Here is a 20,668-nt window from a genome sequence, read left to right as displayed (position 1 = left end):
GGAAGGGTATATCAAGAATAGCATTTAGCTACAGTGCAATCAATGATGAAATAATGTTAGACTTTGTGGAAAAACCTCAATTATGACATCCAAATTTATGCTCCAACCACTGCAGAAGATGAGGTTGACAAGTTTTATGATGAAGTTCAATCTGAAGTTGGTAGAACATCCAAGCAAGATGTGGTTTGGGGACTGTAATGCCAAAGCTGGAAATACTAAGGAGGAAAATGTAGTTGGACTGTATGGCTTAGGAAATTAAGTAAGAGAACCACTTATTAGTTTCTGCCAATCCAATTATTCCTTCATTGCTAACAGAATCTTCAAACCACCAAAATAACACCTATATATAAATGGACATCATCAGTTGGCACGCAGAGAAATCAAATTGATTCTATTATTGGTAGAAGGAGGTGGAAAGAGCTCAGTTATAACAACAAAGATGTGACCAGGGGCTGACTGCAGAACAGATCATGAATTGCTCATGTGGAAGTTCCAAGTTGAGCTAAAGCAGCAGAAGAAAGGCAACCAGTTTCCACTATATGGTGTTGAGTATATACTCGCCGTTTTCAAGGAGAACACCTGGAATCACTTTGAAATTCTGAATCTCATTGATCAGGAACCAGAGGAACTGTGTAATAAACTTAAAGAATATGTTAAAGACAAATGTGAAAAGAGACTGCCAAAGATTCTTTGAAAAAGAAGAACAAAAAGACTGGATGTCAGAACAAACTCTGCAAATTGCCAAGAAAGGAAGAGGAGAGGAGAGGAGAGGAGAGGAGAGGAGAGGAGAGGAGAGGAGAGGAGAGGAGAGGAGAAGCCATAGCCAAGAAAGACAAAGATCTCAGGAAGGAACTTTAGAATTTTACAGAGCCCTTAGAAAATAAAAGAATTACAACAACATATGTAAAGACATATGTAAAGATGAAGTTAGATCAGCACTTCAGTCATTACTATGTTTAAGAGGCTACAGGAATTGATGGAATATCTACAGAAATATGGCAAGCAACAGAAGAAGAATCACTCAAGGTTCTAACCAAGCTATGCCAGAAAATCTGGGGAACAGCACAGTGGTAAGCACATTGGAAGAGGTCAATCTACATATCGACTTCCAGAGGAAGATGACTCTGCAAAAAGCTGAGCCAATAACCACAGCTAAGAATGAAGAGCCAATGAGTAGACACCACATTTGGCACCTTTTAAAGAACACTAAGATAGCCTGATTGACAGTTAATTAACTGTGACCTATGTAACATGGTAACATTGAAAATACTGAAGGACACTTTTGAAAAACAGAATCAGAAGTTAGTATCAACAATGTCAATAGCGATGTTTGCTTCTATGGACAGACTGTGTCCAAAAAATGTTATGTAAGAAATGGCAAATGAGGAACAATTTTTATTTGACAAGACATTGATGGCATCAAAAGTGGATCTATAGACAGGCTTTGAGAATGACATGGAATAGAATGTCTCACTAGACATACAAAATAAACTTGTTGATGTTTCAAAGATCAGAAGGGAAATACAAATAATAATCCAAGAGCTGGATAATTTTTTTTATATTGGATTTATAAAAGAGGCTTGTTAAAGCTTTGAAGAATCTTGTGAGAAGGGACAAAGAAGAAATGAAAACAAATTCTATGACAGTTTGAATGGTCTAAAGAATAAATATAAAGTTGGTTTATTAGATCAAGGTTAAAATAAGTTGTTATTTCTGGTAAAATTTAATGGACTTTCCGCTGACACCAGGACTGAAAAGATGATGTTTTATGTATTTGTCTATACATAAGAGATGGGATATGGGCTGAAGAGATCACTGGTTGTAAACTAAGAGGGGGTGAAGAATTACTAAAATTGTTTATACTTGTGATGAAGGTTGGAAGCCACTTTATATATTTTTCTTTACTATATTCTTACTTTTCTTTCTTTTTTCTATTTTCTACATTTTTTCTTTTCCTTTGCACCTTTCACTCTTTCTTTCTACTCTTCTTTCTTTCAGTTTGTATTAGATTTTACTATTGCAATTTAAACCCTTAATAAAAGTTATATATAAAAAAAATGAAGGGATCAATCTACATATCAATACCAACAACAGGAAACTTAACAGCCTTTAATAAAATGTGTTAGTTGGAAAAAGTGCTACCAGGCTCTTCCTGATTTTTTGTCCCCATAGACTAACATGGCTGTCCTCCTACATTCTACAGAGTGGTTTCAATTGAGAGCATATGTGTCAAGTAATTGTTCTACTAAATATAGGAATATTTTTCTAATCTATTCTTGTATAGTTGTTTTCATACCTGTCTTTCCCAGTTTCCTGTTTGAAGAGGTCATCAAATCGAAGCATTTTGTGTCGGGATATCATATATACTTTTAACTGAGGTAGTATTTGATTCATCAGTTGTAAATTATTATAAATTAATCCTTTTCCATCTCTTCTCATGTAAATGCTTGGGCCCCAGAAGATAAATACAGTCCCGTGGCTCATGTTTAATAGTTCATTGCGATTTCGCAAAATTCTCTGGATACTGGAATGAGCTATAACTCGCAAGCTTGTCTTGTTTCCAACGTCTTTTCCAAATCCCCGTGTAGGCGCATCATTCATTCGTATTACACACTCTGTCTGATCGATCTTGTTCCCTTGCTGGCTTCGCAAAAGGTGTCCAGAGCTTGTTACTAGAGCACAACTTGTGCAATGCATTTTCAAAGGCTGCAGAGAAATAAATGTCTCAGTATACATCCAAATATGTCACAATACATATCCAAATTCTCCAGAATAACAAAAATACATGGTAAAAAAAAGAACAAACTAAATGCAAGTGGCAGGCTTCCAATGTCATGATGAAAAGTTAGTTCCTTTCCCCTATCCACTATACCTCAGAAATCAATGTAGCCTAGCAAATTATTGCCAATTTGCAGAAACACTTTTTTCTTTATCTAGGGAACTATGAGACAGCCAGTTTGGTGCAGTGGTTAAGGCACCAGGCTAGAAACCAGGAGACTGTGGGTTCTGGTCCTGCCTTAGGCACAAAGCCAGCTGGGTGACCTTCGGCCAGTCACTCGCTCTCAGCCCTAGAAAGGAGGCAAGGGCAAACTGCTCCTGAAAAACCTTGCCAAGAAAACTGCAGGGACTAGTTGAGGCAGTCACCAGGAGTAAAAAAAACTGACTTGAAGGAACCAAAAAGGAACGAAGGGAGGGAGGGAGGGAACTATGAGTGCAATAAAAACCCATAGGACTGCATCAACTTTAGCCTTTAGGGGCATTCTACTTGTGATGGGGAAAAGGATGGAGACTCGATCTCACTGGTTTCTCATTCCCTTTGTAGTCTTCTTCTGAACAGCTGCTCTAGGGGGATGGACCTTCCAGCCAGCATGAGAATTGATGCAAAGAATGGAAGGAGAATAAATGCCTATTGTCTTCCTGTTCCATTTTTCTAGCTGACAGCTCCCACTAGATCCCAATGTCTTTTCATTGTCTAGATCCCAATGAGTCATTTCATTCACATGGGCAAATATGCTTCTAACCCATACAAGTGTATTTTAATTTCTTTCTTTAAAAGTGACAAGCTTTTATATACAATAGGAACAAGGAAGTGGGTTGGCATTTCTACCATTTCAAACAAGTAATTTAATGCTTCAGTATGTGACTTCCTCTTTGAATGTTCACACGACTCTACTAGATCAGTGGGAGATTTTTATTTTTTTTAAAAGAAAGGATTATTTCAAATTAGTCTACCTCCCTTTCTTATGCCTCAGGCACTAAAAAATTTCAGAAACTTTGCTTTGACACTGCGTTCTCATATTGAACAATTATGCCAACTGAGTACAGTTATTTTTTCCTATCTTTCACATCTGGGTTTTACGCATCCAGACACCACTTTTTAGTGTTATAATTGCATAGCCCCAATATATATTTCCAGACAAACATAACTCAACTAAATTCCAAAACAACATTTGCAGTTACTTCAAGAGGATATTTCATTTGTTATCTTCATGGCTTCCCAAATTAAAATGATTGGCTTGATTGAAATATTTTTTATCTTCAATTCAAGGGTTTCTGATAATCATAAATGGAGCATTTTACAGCTGCTACATATTCATATATAAGAAAATATGATGCTTCATGGTGTTATTCTTGCAAACAAAATACAATTCCATAGGATCAGAATTCTGGGCTAATGAAATTTGCCCAGCATTGCTTAGGTTGCTCTTTTATATATAGAATCACAAAACTGTGCATTTGGAAGAGGCCACAAAGATCATCAAGTCCAACCTTGTGCAGGAAAACCTTGAGAGGAGGCTGTCCAAACTCTTAAAAATTCTCCAGAGATGGAGAACCCACAACTTTCCTAAGTAAACTACTCTATTGTTGTACAGATCTTACCATCAGAAGTTTTTCCTTATATTTAAATAAAATCTAGGTAGCTATAAACTGTGGTCCCAGTTTCTGTGACAATGAAAAATAGAATCTGACCATCTTCCCCATGCCACCCTTTTATGTACCTCTACATAAAACCATTTTTTAAATCTTTTTCTCTCAAGTTCTTCAGTCTGTCCTCACAGGTCTCAGCCTTACAAGGTAGACCAGACAGGAAACACAATCAGATGAGCTAATTCTACCTTATTGTAAGGTTACATGATCAGAATCTTGCAAGTCTGAAAGTACTTCTCTCCCCCCGTCCTCTTTACAGCCAAAAAACTAGGGAGGGTCTCTTCTGAGCCTCTTGCCCTGCCCATATTCCTGCTGTGGGATAAACTGCCTTTTATCTGACTGTTCCCTTGGTTGTGTCTCATTGCCCTGTCTCCAAAGGTCATTCCCACATACCATTACATAGGACATGTTCTCAAGTCTGTTATCATCTGTAAGGCTTTAAAGACTTGGTTTTGTCACTGGGCTTGGGGACCCAGGTGTGTAATAGTGTCTGTACAGTAGCTGTGCTGACTGTTGTTGGTGATTCTTGGTATACGTTGGCTACAGGTTGTGTTGTTGAATGTTTTTTATATATTGTTTTTACATATGTTTTTTAAAGTTTTATTATGAATATAGTTTTAATTGCTATGAGCTGCCCAGAGTCACATATTTGAGATGGGGGCATCTATATAAATCGAAGTAACTATATAACATTCCAAAAGTTCTTACAGCTGTAAAACATGGTGACCTGATCCATATTCCTTGCTTATAAAACCACTTAACCACTGTGACAGTCACACAATCAGTTTCGGCAAGGTTGTTTATTTTTGCTTTTAAATCAAACTTGATATCAGCAAAAATAATCTGTGGTATGCTGTTATCTCCTTTCTCAGTGAATTTATTTTATTCCATTTCACTTTCTTTCTCTAGAGAACCAGCTCAAGAAAGCAAGGAGAGAAGAATGAGAGAAAAGACATAATTCCAGAAAATTTGCAGGATAGTTGAAGATCTGTTTTCCAGCCATGTTCACCAGCACAGAAAGAAAGGAGAGGGACAGGAAGTAAAAGCTTCTGGATAAAGTTGTCAGGCTGTAACATCAGGGAATGAAAGGGAAAGAATGGTGTGGGGACAGGAAGCTAGAGAAACTGGGTGGCTGAATGAGTAAGCTAGAGTAGTGTTTCTCACCCTTAGTAACTAAGATGCATGGACTTCAACTCCCAGAATTCTCCAGCCAGCATGCTGGCCAGGGAATTCTCGGTGTTGAAATCCACAAATGTTAAAATTGCTAAGTTTGAGAAACACTGGTCTAGAGGCATGAGGCAGCAGAAGTCAACTTACTAGATTTCAGATTGTAAGACTGATTGCATATGCTTGCAATGGATTAAAAGTGTATGTTTTGAATGGGTGTCTTTAAAATAGAGAAATGGTTAGGGATGATCCAGAGGAAGGAAAACATTTGGAAATTGCAGATATCTGTTAAGGGAGATTTTGTTGGTTTCACTTGGTAATATACAAAACAAGGGGAGAGTTTGGGGATAGCACAAAATTAGCAGTTACATTCCTATACTGCAAACATAATTTATAGGATTTACATTTCAGAATAATTTGCTTAGATATGATTTGGAAATTTGGCTTGCCTTTCTTTGAAATGGGTACATTGTTGAAGCAAAAGATGGTCCCCTGAGTAATTTTCCTTTTTTTTTTTTAAAAAAAAAAGTGTTTTGTTGTGTTACTACACTGTGACTGCTCACAACTAATGCTAGCAATTCTGTGACAGTATTTTTACTTGCTTGTTTATGTACTTAAGACTTCAACCAAAACAGCTCCCAGAATGCCTTACTACTATGCCTACTAAGACAATTGTTATTATCAGATTTACAAACTTTCCCTAGAATTAAAAGACGCCCAAGAGCCCTAAAACACTGGAGATTCATGGTTAAGATATATGGAGGGTTGAATGAAAAGGAAGCATCATACAAAAAATCAGTGACAAAAAGCATCTTCATCTTTCAGCAACTGTTTAAAGGAACCAATGTATTGCCCTCACTCTGATTTAGCTTCCTTTGCTCTCAGTGAAGCTGTCATGTAGACCTAGATTAAGCAGAATCGATTCTGATATTATCTTTCTAAAACTCCAAGATCCAGCAGACAAAGAAATACGTGTTTGTATGAAAGAAACATGCTAAGAATTTAAAAACAGAGTACTTCTCAGTATTTGCTCAGCATTTTTAGTATCAGATTTGAGCTGAGTAGCTTTTGTGCTTATCACTGCATTTCAGATGATAGACAGACAGACAGATGATAGACAGACAGACAGACAGACAGACAGACAGACAGATCTCAAACGTCAATACGTATACTTAGGCATGGAATGTAAAAACATAGAATATTTTCTTCCATTGTTAACATGAGTTCCCAGAGTGCTGAACTATCTTTAAAATCATCTCCCACCTCATGGTGACACCAGTATAGACATAAGAAATGTCAAAAACATAAAAATATTTGAGTTATTAAGTCCAAGTGCCTTACAGTAGTGATGCCAATAAAACTGTAATAGCCTTGCCAACTGTGATGTTACGTTTTATAGCAAGGACTGGAATGTCAAAAAATATTTAATCTTTAAGGGAGGGATTGCTCATATGCCCCATAGAAAAGAATGCCACTGTGCTTCTATTGTGTTCTGGATTTAACTCCACTTTGTTTTTGTAACATGGGTCATGGAAACTAGAAGCATTTATAGAATAATGGAATAAACAGTAAGGATTGAAAGGGACCTTGGAGATTATGTAGTCCAACCCTCTATCTAGTGCAGGAATTCATTACTATAGCCTCTCAAACATATTGCCATCCAACATCTCCAACGGTCTCTACCACCTACTGACATAACCTACTCTATTGTTGAAGAGCTCTCATTGCAAGGAATTTCTTTTTATGTTCAACCAACATCTATTTTCTTGTAGTTGAAACCAGGTGTTTCTTGTTCCATCTTCTGGAACAACTCTAAGCAATTTTGTCCTGTCTTCTGCATGACAGCCCTTCAGATACCTAAGACAAGTCTTATTTTCTCCAGGCTGCAATATCTAATTTCTCCAACCATTGCTTGTAATTTTTTTTTAAGGCTCCATATCACTTGGTTGTTCTCCTTTGAATGTACAGTACACAAGTTTGTCAGTGGCCTAAAATGCAGTGCCCAGATATGGATGCAATATTCTAGGTGTGATCTCACCAACACAGAGCAGAGAAGAACACTGACTTTAAGTGTTTAAGTGAAATGACGATACGGAGCACTTTTTTAATAGCTGTAATGGGCAGAAGGAATACCCTTTAAGAACAGTAGGAAGAGATGCAACTAAGACAACAGGGTGAGTCCAGGGCAGAAATGTAATTTGAGAAAGTATCTCAGACATGACCCTCTCTAGTTCGCATGAAGCTAAAGAGAGGGAGTGGGAAATCACATTCAAACTTGCAAGATTCTGTTACTATAACTTTATAATAAAAGTAGTACTAGTTTGCACATCTTTGGTTTCCAACTTTGGTCTATCTTGAAGCGCTGACAATAGCCATTCATATATCAAACCCAATTTTACAGAATTTTCAGTATCATTTAGTTTTCTGTATCATTTCAATTTTGATATGAAAAATTGATTTGTTTGATATAAAGGATTCATTAATAAATATCATTAGTAATATCTTTAATAAAAATTATTAATATATTTCATCAAAATTACACACGCACGCACACGCACACACCCCTCATTGTAAAGATAACCATATTCAAGGTCCATTCGAAATGCTAAAGCAAAGTAAAATCAATGTTTACTAAAAAGAATGTAAGTACCTTCTGTAATGTGGCCCTGTAATGTGTAGTAACACATTAACCATTTCTAAAAAATAAATTAATTTCTTGTCAGTTTGGTGAATGGAAATACTACTATTATTTTTATAGGTCAAATTAGCTCAAGCCATAATAGAGAGAAATTGGATACCATTTTCTGGTTTGAAAGAATGGAGAATGACTTTCAATGTAATTCTTTTGAGGTCCAAATTGAGGTTATGAAAAATACTTGCAGCTCACCTGTCCATTTCACAGACTAAGCAAGTACTTTGCTTTGTTGTATTTTGATGAAAACATTTCAGAGAATCATAGTTAGGTCAATGAAGAACAGTATCTACATCCAAGGAAATAGTTCAGCATAGCCACTATCTATACTTCAAGAAACTTAAACAGTGATAATGAAGACCAGTCAATTATTTTTTAATAGCAGGTTATAAGTCAAGGTTTTCATCTTGTCTCTGCAATTGCAATTTCTTGTGCCACAGTTATTTTTGTTTGGGAGCAGTAACTATGCAAAGCCCTACTACTGTACATTCAGCATTAAAAGTTCAGTCTTGTTAAAGTACTCAGTATTTTCAGCATATGACAGACGGCTCTTAATACTGTTTGAAATTAGTAGCCATGATTTCCTGTGGCAGAGAATTATCTATGTGTCATTAGACACACAGTTAGCGTGTCTCTATATATTAATCTCATGGGCCTCTTAGGAAGCTTAACTGAAAGAAAGCTGAAGTCAGCATAGTGACATACCATTTAATTTTCTATGAGAGACATATATGTATGAAACTATTTTTTAGAAATCAGTGTACCAAGATATAAATTAGCAATGATGGCTGGTTTTGTTTTATGGAGCAGAAAGTAAGAGATGCCTTGGTCTCTCCTGATACAGCATTTACTTGTTTTCCTAACACTAAGAAATTAGGCATTTTTATAGTATCATTTTTGAAAGGTCAAATACACCTTCTCATATGTGGTCATAAATTATAAGGTAATGAAAATTCCACCACAGGAGTACTTAATGATTACTGAGGCAATTTGACATAAAAGTAAAACTGTCTAGCCTGGCAGAACAATCTAACATTTGGAATAGTCTCACAGATCCAGTTCTTTTATCATTCCCAAATGAACCTTCCCAAACTACCAAGAAAGCTATCCTTATATATTGAAATGTTCATGCCTTTGTGAACTAAGATTTCTAAAGCAGTACTATGGGTATGTGTGTGTGCACATGCGCGTGCACACACGTGCACGCGCCTTCAAGTCAGTTTTTGACTCCTGGCAACTGCCTGGACAAGACCCTGCAGTTTTCTTGGCAAGGTTTTTCAGAAGTAGTTTGCCATTGCCTCCTTCCTAGGGCTGAGAGAGACTGGCTTTGTGCCTAAGTGGGGACTAGAACTCACAGTCTCCCGGTTTCTAGCCTGCTGCCTTAACCACTACACCAAACTGCCTCTCAAGCATTACTTAACTGTTTTTATTTATTTATACACACACACACACACACACACTTCACATGTCATTTTGATGGATTTTCAACAACAGGATAGAAAGGTAAAGCAGCTTGGAAAGGCAAAATGAAGTGCATTTTGGTTTTAAAAAAAGCATTAACAAGCACCAGTGTGTTCATTTAATGTGAGTTGGAAGAAGCACATAAGACAGTTTTGTCCAAAATAATCTTCCTTTGTTCTTTGTTCAATAACAGTGTACCTATTTTCAGTGCATATATGTGGGGACTTTGAAGAGCTTTCTTTCAAACTACAAACACCATATAATATAGTACCTAGGCTGTTGACTGGAGTGGGCCACTGAAAACACATGCTGCTAATTCTGAAATATCCTTTAGTTTCTGCCCCAATTCAACAAGACCTAATTTTGACCTTTAAAGTCCATCATAACTGGCATGATTTCTATTAAAAATAAGGTCCTTTGTTCAACCATCCTGCTTCCCTTCAATTTTTTCGTAAGCTTTCCAACCCCCATGGAGTTTATGGAATGCATTTTTACATAATCTGTTATTAACAGGGCAAGGATTTCTATGACCCAAAAATGTTAGAAATATGCAAGCATTTATGACCTTACAACTGTTTAAATATGACCAATTAAAGCAAAAATATGACTTTTAAAGCAAAAATATGACTTTACAATGTTTCTGATATTAGCACCCAATTTTTAAAAATCTGTGCTTACACACACACACAAACCAAAAGGTTTATTCTTCTTCACTTCCTTTTCATTAACAGCAGAATTGCATTGGATGACCATGTGCATCTTGAGGTTATCAAATTCAAAACTCCTGTTGTCCACCAGTATGTTGTTTTATCTGGAGAAACTCCATTTGACATCACAAGAGGTTATAGGAACAAATTTGAAAAAAGCAAACTCACCTGGAGAAAATTCTTGCTCGAAGTCTTCAAATTTTGCTTCAAGTCCATTTAGAACATTACTTATTTTGCAAAGTGTTGAATATCCCAGATTAGATTGCAGCACTTTCTGCAGTTTATCAGTAATTTTTTCAGCCACTTTCCCCTTTGCTTGCTTTAAATCACTCTCAGTTTGTTTTACAATGTTCAGGGCATCACTAAGTCCCATTCCTACAGTTTCAAGGTGGGTGACTGCCTTTGATAATTCACTAAAGTGAGATCCTATATATGCTGTTTCCAGCCAAGGTTTCAGAAAAAGAATCTTGCACAATCTTGATGGAGGAAGATTCACAACAGTCAAATTCTTTAACTATCCGCTGCAAGGAAGCAGAACTTGTGAAATAATACATAGCCACATCCAGCCAAGTCCCCCAATGTGTCACGACAGGTTGGGGAGGGAGAGCCAAAGTAGGAGCAATTTCTTTGTACTTGAAGTGGAGCTTTAATGAACTTTTTTTTCCCATTTGAAATTATCTTATCTATATCAGGATAGCTGCTTCGAATCTCTTCGGTCACTCTGTGTAAACCATGTGCAAGGCATGTGATATGGATCATTTTTGGATAAAGAAGTTTAAGTCCCTTGGCTGCTTTAGTCATGTATGGAGTGGCATCTCTTACAAAGAGAAGGATATTTCTCCTTTTTACACCATCTGGCCAGAGTAGTTTCATAGAATCATCAAAGAGCATAGCAATAGTGGAATTGTTTACTTTTTGTAGAGTTTCACATATTAGAAGAAATACTTCACCAGGCTTGTCACATTTCAGAGTGCCAGTAATAACACTGGCTACATATCTTTCGTTTACATCACTTGTTTCTTCTACTAAAACCCTTATCTTATTGTTGTCAACAGCAGATCTTATCTTTTCTAACACATCTTCATGGCAAGCAAAGATGTAATTTTTCCTTACAGTTGATTCATTTGGAATCGGGTGACTGGTCTACTTCTCCAAAAAGTGCCTGAGGCTACCACTACCTAATTTCCTTAAGGCAACATTTGAAGTAACCATCATTGTACAGAGATCCTTACAAAATTCTGACTGGTTATGTAATGAACCTGCAGTTGAAGAAGCAGCTCTCTCGAAAAGGAGACGTTGCCTGTTCTCAGTGAAGGTAAATCTTGCTAAACAACTCTTGTGTTTCGCGGTGTCACAATGTTGTTGAATATTAAAACGCTTTTGGGCCGATACCTTAACTTCACACAATTTACAAAACAAAATATCACCATCGCTACTGAAAATCTGCTCCCCAAATTCTTAACCAAGAGATTGGAATTTCACACTTGCTGAACATCTTTTAGGTATGTTAAAATCAGACTGCAGCTCTCACATGACTCCACCAGCTCAAACACACACACACACCTGAGTTGGGGAGCAAATGAGAAAAAGGAAAGGAAAAAAAAAGGCAACTTCTCAGTCTTTTTTTCAGGCCTGGTCAGGGGAGAAGCCTCTGCCTGCTGATGTCATTTTAAAAAAGGTTGCTCACCATCTCTTACACACACACACACACACAGCCCTGAGTTGGGGAGCAAATAAGAAAAAGAAAACAAAACAGGCAAACTCTCACCCTTTTTTTCAGGCCTGGTCAGGGGAGAAGCCTTTGTTACCATCTCTCTCTCTCTCTCTCATACACACACACACAAACACACACACACCTCCCTGAGTTGGGGAGTGAATAAGAAAAAGAAAAAAACCAGGCAAATTCTCACTTTCTTTGCTGGCTTGAACTTGCTGGCTTATCAGGAGGGTAGCCAATGACCAAAATATGACTTTTGTTACAAAATTAAGCAGAAAAATGACATAACACCTTTAAAAATTCAAAATATCACTTTTCAGGCAAAATAAAAAGCATCTAATTCTCACCAGATTACTCTAAAACATGTTTTAACTTACTTACAAATTGAAATAAAGGTTCCAGAAAAAATATGACATGTCATAGAAATCCTCGCCCTAGTTATTAAAATATGGTGGCAACTACCACGGACACAGACTTTTCTTTGGTAGCTAAGGCTCTTTCAGTTACCGTAAATTAAGTCTTTTATTGTAAAAAAAACACTCTTAAGTCATTATGAAATAATTCCAGCAAGTGTGTTTTTGAGAGAGAGAGAGAGAGAGAGAGAGAGAGAGAGAGAGAGAGATTTCACTATTGTAACCTCTTTAGCCATTTTCTCCTGCCATTTCTGTGCAACAGGCAGTCTGTCCCCTGCTATTTACTGGAGACCCTACTTCATTCTGTCCCTTGTTTATGTAATAGACCTGATATCAAATAGTTTTTCTTTGCCTGCATGAGAACTCAGAAAAGCAGGCTTTTCCCCAATGTGTGAATAACAAAATTGGGCAATAAAGGGACACGTTCATCAGATGCAAAATTACCATCACAGGAAGGCTTACAACTTCAGAACTTGGACTAAGTGGCAGGAGACATCCCTCCCTATGTCTTTAGCTGGGTTGGTAAACCATTTAGTTATATATGTTAAGAATGAAATAGAATCACTAACTTTGCCCCTCCTTCCCAAAAAAGCAAGGAAAAGATTGCCTTTTCTCGGTAGGCTGTTCCTGTCCCGTATATCCTTTCTGGAAAGGATTGTTGGTGAGCCTCTCTCCACAGAGTCTCTCAGGCAGGCTTCTTTGTATCTGTGCCATCCTACGGAATTCTCTTTAGCCAGGAAGCAATCAATGGTTTTATTATGCCAGCGTTACAATAAAATTGAAAATGTTCTTACTGAGCTCTGGCTCAATGAAGATTGAGATCTTTGCACGTGTTTATTGTGGCACTAGGGCATATTATACCCTAATCCCAAAATATGAAATCCTAAATTCCCTACTAGAGCCCTCCCAGAGCCCTACACCTAGAAAAACAGACCCTTGAAGACTATATCCTGTGGAGTCCTTTACAGCTCAGGACAGACCACTTAACCCTTTTAAAAATATGGAATTAGTTAGCTAAATGGGCCTCTCTTTCCTTGTTCACAATACTGTAGGATGTAACTTGCATAAAGATCACAAAGTATTTTTTAAGATCCTGCAGACCTATGATGTTCTTTTCTCCAACAGCCTTAAGCACTCAGCATGAATAAGATAACATCTGCATGGACATTTTTCTAACATGGGTTCTCCCTGCAAAAAAATTATCTCCTACACATCACCTAACAGGTGGAAGTCATCTTGCTGAGCCAGAAATAGAAGAATTGTGCCAGCTATAAAACAGCTTCCTGTGCTAGTTTTCTCCCACTGTTTAAAAGTTTTAGCTCCATTGTGAATAAAAGGCATCAAACCTATTTATTTATTTCTCACATTTCTTCACCAGCCATCTCACCAAGCAACTCTAGTACATAGTTTTATTTATCTATTTATTTCTCATATTTGTACACGCCTATCTCTACACCCCTTCTATACTTGTATATTTCCTCCAAGCTATACATTTCTTATATGACAGCAGAGGTCACCTGGTGAATATTCATATTAATTCATATTAATTTAGCTTTAATTAAATATACATTTAAATGAAAACAATTTTCATTTTTTTCTTGATTCCCCCTTTCATTGTCTTGGCCTTGCTTGACTTGTGAAGTGCAGTCCTATGGGTACCACTCAATGGCCAAACATGGAAGCTAGCCTGAAAAAAGTTCAGCATTCATGTTTTAAATTGTAGCTCTACCTTAATACCAAAATAATATTCTGTCAGACATCAGGATGGCAATGTGGGCAGACTAACATTGAGGCTCCATCCTCTTCCAGTGCTATGCCCTGGCAGGTCCTCCAAGTGGCTATACAATTGTACCATCAGTTGATATCTAAAGATTATCTCAAGGGTCCAAGAAATAATGAGGGTTGTGGGAAGCCAGGGGTTCTCAGGCTAGAGCTGGTAGTTATGTAAATGTATAGCAATAGTTTGTCTTCAAAGCCCCCAAGCACTGTGCCAAAAATCCATTTATTTGTGGAATAGATGAGAAAAAGAAGCAAGGAATTTAAACCACAATGGGTATATAAGTTATTTGCAACTTTACTGGCAGTAGGCAATTAATTTGCTTCATTCTTGTCTGGCAGTATTCTTTTCTAGCCAAGCCATGTCTATGAAGCTTTTGCTAGATCTAGCTAGGAGCCAACTTAAACTAAGAATGACCAGATCTATGATTTAATACCAAGTCCTGGATGGGGCAATAGCTATAAATACTGTGGACCTATTAGACTTTAAAATATCTGAAGAAGTGCTTACTAACTTACAATTTAGTGGAAATTAGATTATTCCTTGTTAGTTTGCCACACATCTTATTTCTGTCTACTTGTCAATGAAAGCAAGTGAAACATACACTTTAGGATTGTTTGTAATGTTAAAAAGGCAAATCAAATGGAATCTTTTGTTAGTTCAGCACCTTTCTAAAGCTTTCATAAGGGAAGGAGAGGGTATAATCTTGACAAAGTATAATCTTCATTTTGGGACACATCTGTGTGAATAAAAGGGACAGTCTCCTGTTTGTGAATTTTGAGTTTACCTCATGAAAATATTCTTGTTTAATCCATATCTGAAGGCTTTGTCTGCCATCAATAGCAGATGATAGGCTAACAGGTTAGCAAGTTATTGCTTTTCCTACAGTATTAAACCTTATAGATAAATGAAAAAAAAATTAAAAAGCTTTAGTATGCTTTTTTTTAAAAAAAGGTAAAACATGTAACTATTTAAAAAGATGCAAAAGCTAAAGTAAACTTTTTTTTGGTCTTGTCTTTGCATATTAATTAACATGATTCTACCACTGGGCACTGATTTAATTACCTAATAATAAATACAATTAGCAGCTTTTTATTCACTGTAGGAGTAATCAAAGTCCAGCATTCTGATACAGGATTGATTATTCACTTTCCACAAATGCCTTCAGGCTTTAGTAACAGGCTCATTATTACATCTTCTGAAAATACATCCTTTAAACCCAAGCAGTTTGAACTGTCTTACTACAAATATTTACTGATTATACAACATGACTCTTATCTCAAGGTGATAAAAAAACACCATGCTCCATAAAGCTTTCCATGTGATAATTTCTTTTTTAAAAAGTATTGTTGAGCAATGAAAAGTCATTGCTTAGGGAAAGTGTTTTCCGCCACATTAACTCCTTTTCAAGGGTTTGCCTGCTAGTTAAAGCTTTCAGTAGAATAATTAAAATATAGCTCATCTTTGGAAATACATTTGCGAGCCCGGGAAAGGCAACTGTTTTCAAATAGTCAGAATAATGTAATCAGCTACAAGAAAAGAAACAACTGTTAACCTTACACACTGAGGAACAAAGAAGAAATCATGAACTTGGTCAACATACAGTCTTAGATAAGCACTTTTGGCCCTGGATGAAATTTCACTGTATTATTTGCATTCAAAGATACATTCACAAGTTTAGTGTGGCTCAGATATCCCATGAATTACATTACATAAGCAATATGCAGTATTACTGCATTTGGGAATATGTATTTACTTATTAATGAATGCTTAGCTCCTTTCCCCCCTTTAAAAAATGGAATCATTTAAGAAGTTTAACACAATGACTAAAAGCAACTGGTAAACCAACAGTCATTAAATTTATTACTATTATTTTATTTTTAGTGTGCTAGCTATTTAATACAACACAACAAAAAGAAAATAACAAAAAAGGAATACAATAGCAGCAACAAAAAGTGTGTGTGTGTGTGTGTGGTTTCTCATACATACATAAATACATACAAGTTTTATATAACTGTTTCAAAAAAGGATGACTATATTTCATGGTAATTGTCCATATATTATCTCCATCTATAAGCTACTCATTCCTAAGTCACAAGTAACATGAGGTCTTCAATTCACTGAGTAATTGAAGCCATAAATTTGTCTTTTCAATGTTGGAGGACTAGTCTCTTAGCAATAAGAAAGGCACAGAAAATCCATTTCTGTTGTCTAGCTGTCAATTTCCATGTAATAGATATGTAGTTCAAAAGAATATGTTTCTTCCAGAACATAATTAAAACATTGCAAAACATATATTTTAATAAGCTATTTACTCATCTTGCATCTCCAGCAACATGATGCCTTACTCATTCCTTCTCTGTATAAATGCAATGGGTCTAATAGTATTCTTTTTTTGTCAAATAAACTGTAATCTAAGATCTAATGAGTACTGAGGTTAAAGCAATTCCCACTGTTTAGACAAAATGGGTTTCTAATACCTTGTTCCATCCAGACTTAAAAACTGCATAATGAATTTTATAAAGGCTAATCATGGGCTTATTTATTTTATAGGATTTAGTGAGCCCTTCTAATAACAAGAGTCTCTGAAGCTGAAAGCATATTCTTATTGTGGTGGTTTACCTGCAGAGACCAGGCAGCATCATAGGCAGGAGAAAAGCATATTTAAGTGTAGAATGCAAAAGAAAAAAATTAGGTAAAACAAAATTACAAGAATCATACCAGGTATGATTTACTATCCCCTATCATATTCAGATTGATGCTAATCTTCCTCCTGGGACACTTCCTTTCTGGGCTCTGCCTTGCTGGTAGGCAAACTATCTATATAAGGTAGAATATAACTGATAAAAAAAGACTTTCTGTCATATGAAAACCTTTTATAAGCAAGACTATTTTCACTAAACTTGCTCCTTCCTATAACCTTCACTTGATGATAATATAGGATACAACACTTCGTTTATTTAATCAATTCATATAGCCGCCCATCTTGGAATAGCATCTCTGGGCAGCCAATGTGGGGTTAAAAACTCACATATAATAAACAATAATTTTTGAATTGTTTAGCAGATGCGATGCTCAGATTTAGAGTATTTTCCATCCAGCATCCTATAAATGTGTCCCAGGAGGAAGATTAGCATCAATCATGGGATTATTGAAGAGGCAGATAGCTTCAGGTTATCACTGCATCCTATCAACCAGTGTAATGGTCTAAGAAGAAAAAGCAATCAGAGAAGAGGAGGAAAATGCAACGAGAAAAAGAACAGAAAAAACTCAGGAAGGAATGTTACATGCAGATGAACAGGCTCCCAAGAAATAAATCCTTGTGTTTATCTTTAAAAGAGTCCATGTAGGTTTCTATACTGCATCAAAACATAGACTAAATTTCTTTTTTAGGTCAAATAAATAGCACCAAATTACAATAAAGCTACCAACAGTCACCTCCAGTAAGTATGCACCATTTTCCATTTTAAAAGTAAAAAGGTAGTGCAGCAAAGCAATACAAAATGCAAGTTTCTAAATGTTTGCTGGTGTAGTAGACCAAAAATATATCTAGTCAAGCATGCAGCAGTCTCCTAACACTGATTTTTCAGCAGCTGTCCTTCAGGTATACAGCCTTCAACAGAGCTGCTAATATATAGCTATTATAATCTGAAGCCATTCATAGCTTCTTCTTCCAAAAATGAGTCTAATCCTCTTTTAAAGGCACCTTGCCCAGGGACACCTCAATCCAGTAGTACCAATGAAATACCCTCACGCAAAAGCCTACATACATGTTTAAATTGCAGTTTAAGGAGAAGGTAGCTTATGCCCCTGACAGGCATGATATAATTCAGAAGTCAATTCACAGGAGCTTTAATTGCATATTTTCTGTCGAAAAGCTAGGTTACTTCAGAAGGTATAATTCATGTCTTAGGAGAGGGTACAAGCCCAAAGGTATTTTGATTTGAAACATGTAACATTGCTTTAAATTTTGATTTATCATGTTTATTTGGCTTAGTTTGGTAAACAAATATGAAAAATGGTTTTCCAGTCATAAACTGAAAGTTGTTTAACTTAAATATTCAAAATGCTTTAGTGAAGAGCAGTATTCAAATAATCCAAAAGTATAATTGCAAATTACTTTATAGGAAAACTGTAAATACTTTGTACCACAGTAAAGGTTTCCCTTGACATTAAGTCCAGTCATGTCCGACTCTAGGGGGCGGTGCCCATCTCCGTTTCAAAGCCGAAGAGCCGGCGTTTGTCCATAGACACTTCCATGGTCATGTGGCCGGCATGACTACACGGAACGCCGTTACCTGCCCGCCCAAGTGGTACCTATTAATCTACTCACATTTGCATGTTTTTGAACTGCAGCATATAGCCAACCTTGGCTGATCTAGAGCACTAAGCAAGCTCCCCCAGGATAGAGACCATTTGCAAGTCCAGGGATACACACACTAGATTGCGAATTCAAAAAACTATCCTGAAAGAAGACAATCATGCCAAGAAAGCTGCCTGGATGTATACACTGTATGTAAATCACCAGGAGCCAAGCTTAAATCAAAAACAACTTAAAAAAAAATCTGAATAATGTCCCAGCATGACAATTCAAAAATACAGACTTATTTTGCATGGCTTAAAACAGGGTTTCTCAACCAGGGTTCTGTGGAACCCTAGGGTTCTGCGAGAGGTCACTAGGGGTTCCCTGGGAGATCACAATTTATTTTAAAAATTATTTCAAATTCAGGCAACTTCACATTAAAGAGTAAGTTTCATTTTTTATTTTTAGTTTAACAACACTGTTAATGCATACAGACAGGCCTACACATGAAACAAAAATAGTAATTTTATAACTTGTGGCCTATGTTTGAGCCTGAATGTGCAGGGGTTCCCCGAGGCCTGAAAAATATTTCAAGGGTTCATCCAGGGTCAAAAGGTTGAGAAAGGCTGGTTTAAAATGTTATAAAAACATAGCGCAATGAAAATTGGCAGTAATACAATTAGCATTTACAAAGCGCTCTGCATCATGTGTCAGTGGTATTCACTCATCTCTTTTCAGTAAATTTTACTGAAATTACTTTCAGGTTCAGTAACAGTCCTAATATTACTGAATATAGTCCAGAATCAGAGAGAAGAAAACCTCATTTTGAACTGCTTGACTCCTGTATTTCAAGAATGGTTAGCTACCTGAGATGTCTATTTCCTCTATTTGCCAATTGTGCTCCTGACTGATGCAATTTGGAAACTTCCCAACTAACATATATTGTTATTATGCATGTATTATTATTGATGTAGAAAACATAAAAACTTCCCAATACATTTATATCAATCAAGACAATTTATGTACAATTAAATTCAAAGTTAACTATTTAAAAAAGACAACATAAATATGTAAACATGAGCAGCAGATTAAAAATATTATAAAATTTTCTACCCAGTCAGGCAAACACTTTCTTAATCAGAAAAATATAATGAGCCAGTGGAAAACAGAACACTGGGGAGGTATCAAAAAATCTCAACAGGTAAGATATTGGCATTGTGAAAGTGACTATTATAAGGAAGTCCTTTCTCTTGACCCAACCAATTGTGCCACATCCAAGGTCACAGGGAATTGGAATCTCAGGAGCAAACAGAGTTATCTAGGAGAAGTATCTTCAATCCTTGTTGTATTATACTGTCCATTTCCAAGATTCCGTATTAAATGTGGTCTGGACAGAGAGATATTCCATTTTTCATGTTACCTGTGTCTTTACTCATGTTTGAGGGACTACAGTAATTCTGCCATGTACATTCAAGAAACTGCTAGTAAATGATCAAATAGTACACATTCCAAGAGTTCATCTAACATATTCCAAAAACTCCGAGTGAGAAGTTCTGCTGAACTTCTAGAAGTAAATTACCTTCAATGAATACCAAATTTAAAATCCACACTAACACAGGGGGACAGTCTGGCAAGGTTAGACAATTATAGGACTACAGAGAAACGTCAATTATGGAGTTAAGGTTAGATTCATTCCACACTTAAAGACTATAAATATTAATTCAGTATCCTGAAAGGACATGTTTTCACTGATTAGCATGGATTACACAGTACAATAAATAAGGTTCCTACTGAAATACAACTTGGAAATATATCAACATAATTTCTGCCACTGTTTCACCTGATTACTGACAGGAATAAAAATGTGATTAAATTGATTATATGTAGGCATTTCATTGACTGACCTCAGAGATTCTTGACTGATTAAACTTATGAAAATCTTGTACTCTGCACAACGGTCAATGTACAATCCTACCACTGTCACAAAGTGAGAATAATTATGA

At 36.4% G+C, this 20,668-nt stretch overlaps 1 protein-coding gene across 2 annotated transcripts in view; it reads right to left on the bottom strand.

Annotated features, from left to right (window-relative positions):
• Positions 1–20,668, bottom strand: part of ST6GALNAC5 (ST6 N-acetylgalactosaminide alpha-2,6-sialyltransferase 5) — a 90,305-nt gene that overhangs the window by 16,612 nt on the left and 53,025 nt on the right. The window contains exon 3 of one of the 2 annotated variants that reach the window (XM_063298139.1): positions 2,297–2,706. The exons of the other annotated variant lie outside the window; for it this stretch is intronic. Within the exon in view, the coding sequence (XP_063154209.1) occupies positions 2,297–2,706 (410 nt within the window). The remainder of the gene's footprint in view (positions 1–2,296; positions 2,707–20,668) is intronic. 2 annotated transcript variants of the gene reach the window in all.

The sequence above is a fragment of the Candoia aspera genome, chromosome 3 (genome assembly GCF_035149785.1).
Source record: "Candoia aspera isolate rCanAsp1 chromosome 3, rCanAsp1.hap2, whole genome shotgun sequence".
Lineage (NCBI taxonomy): Eukaryota > Metazoa > Chordata > Lepidosauria > Squamata > Boidae > Candoia > Candoia aspera.
The sequence above is the reverse complement of the archived record's forward strand: the minus strand, read 5'-3'. Positions and strand labels throughout refer to the sequence as shown.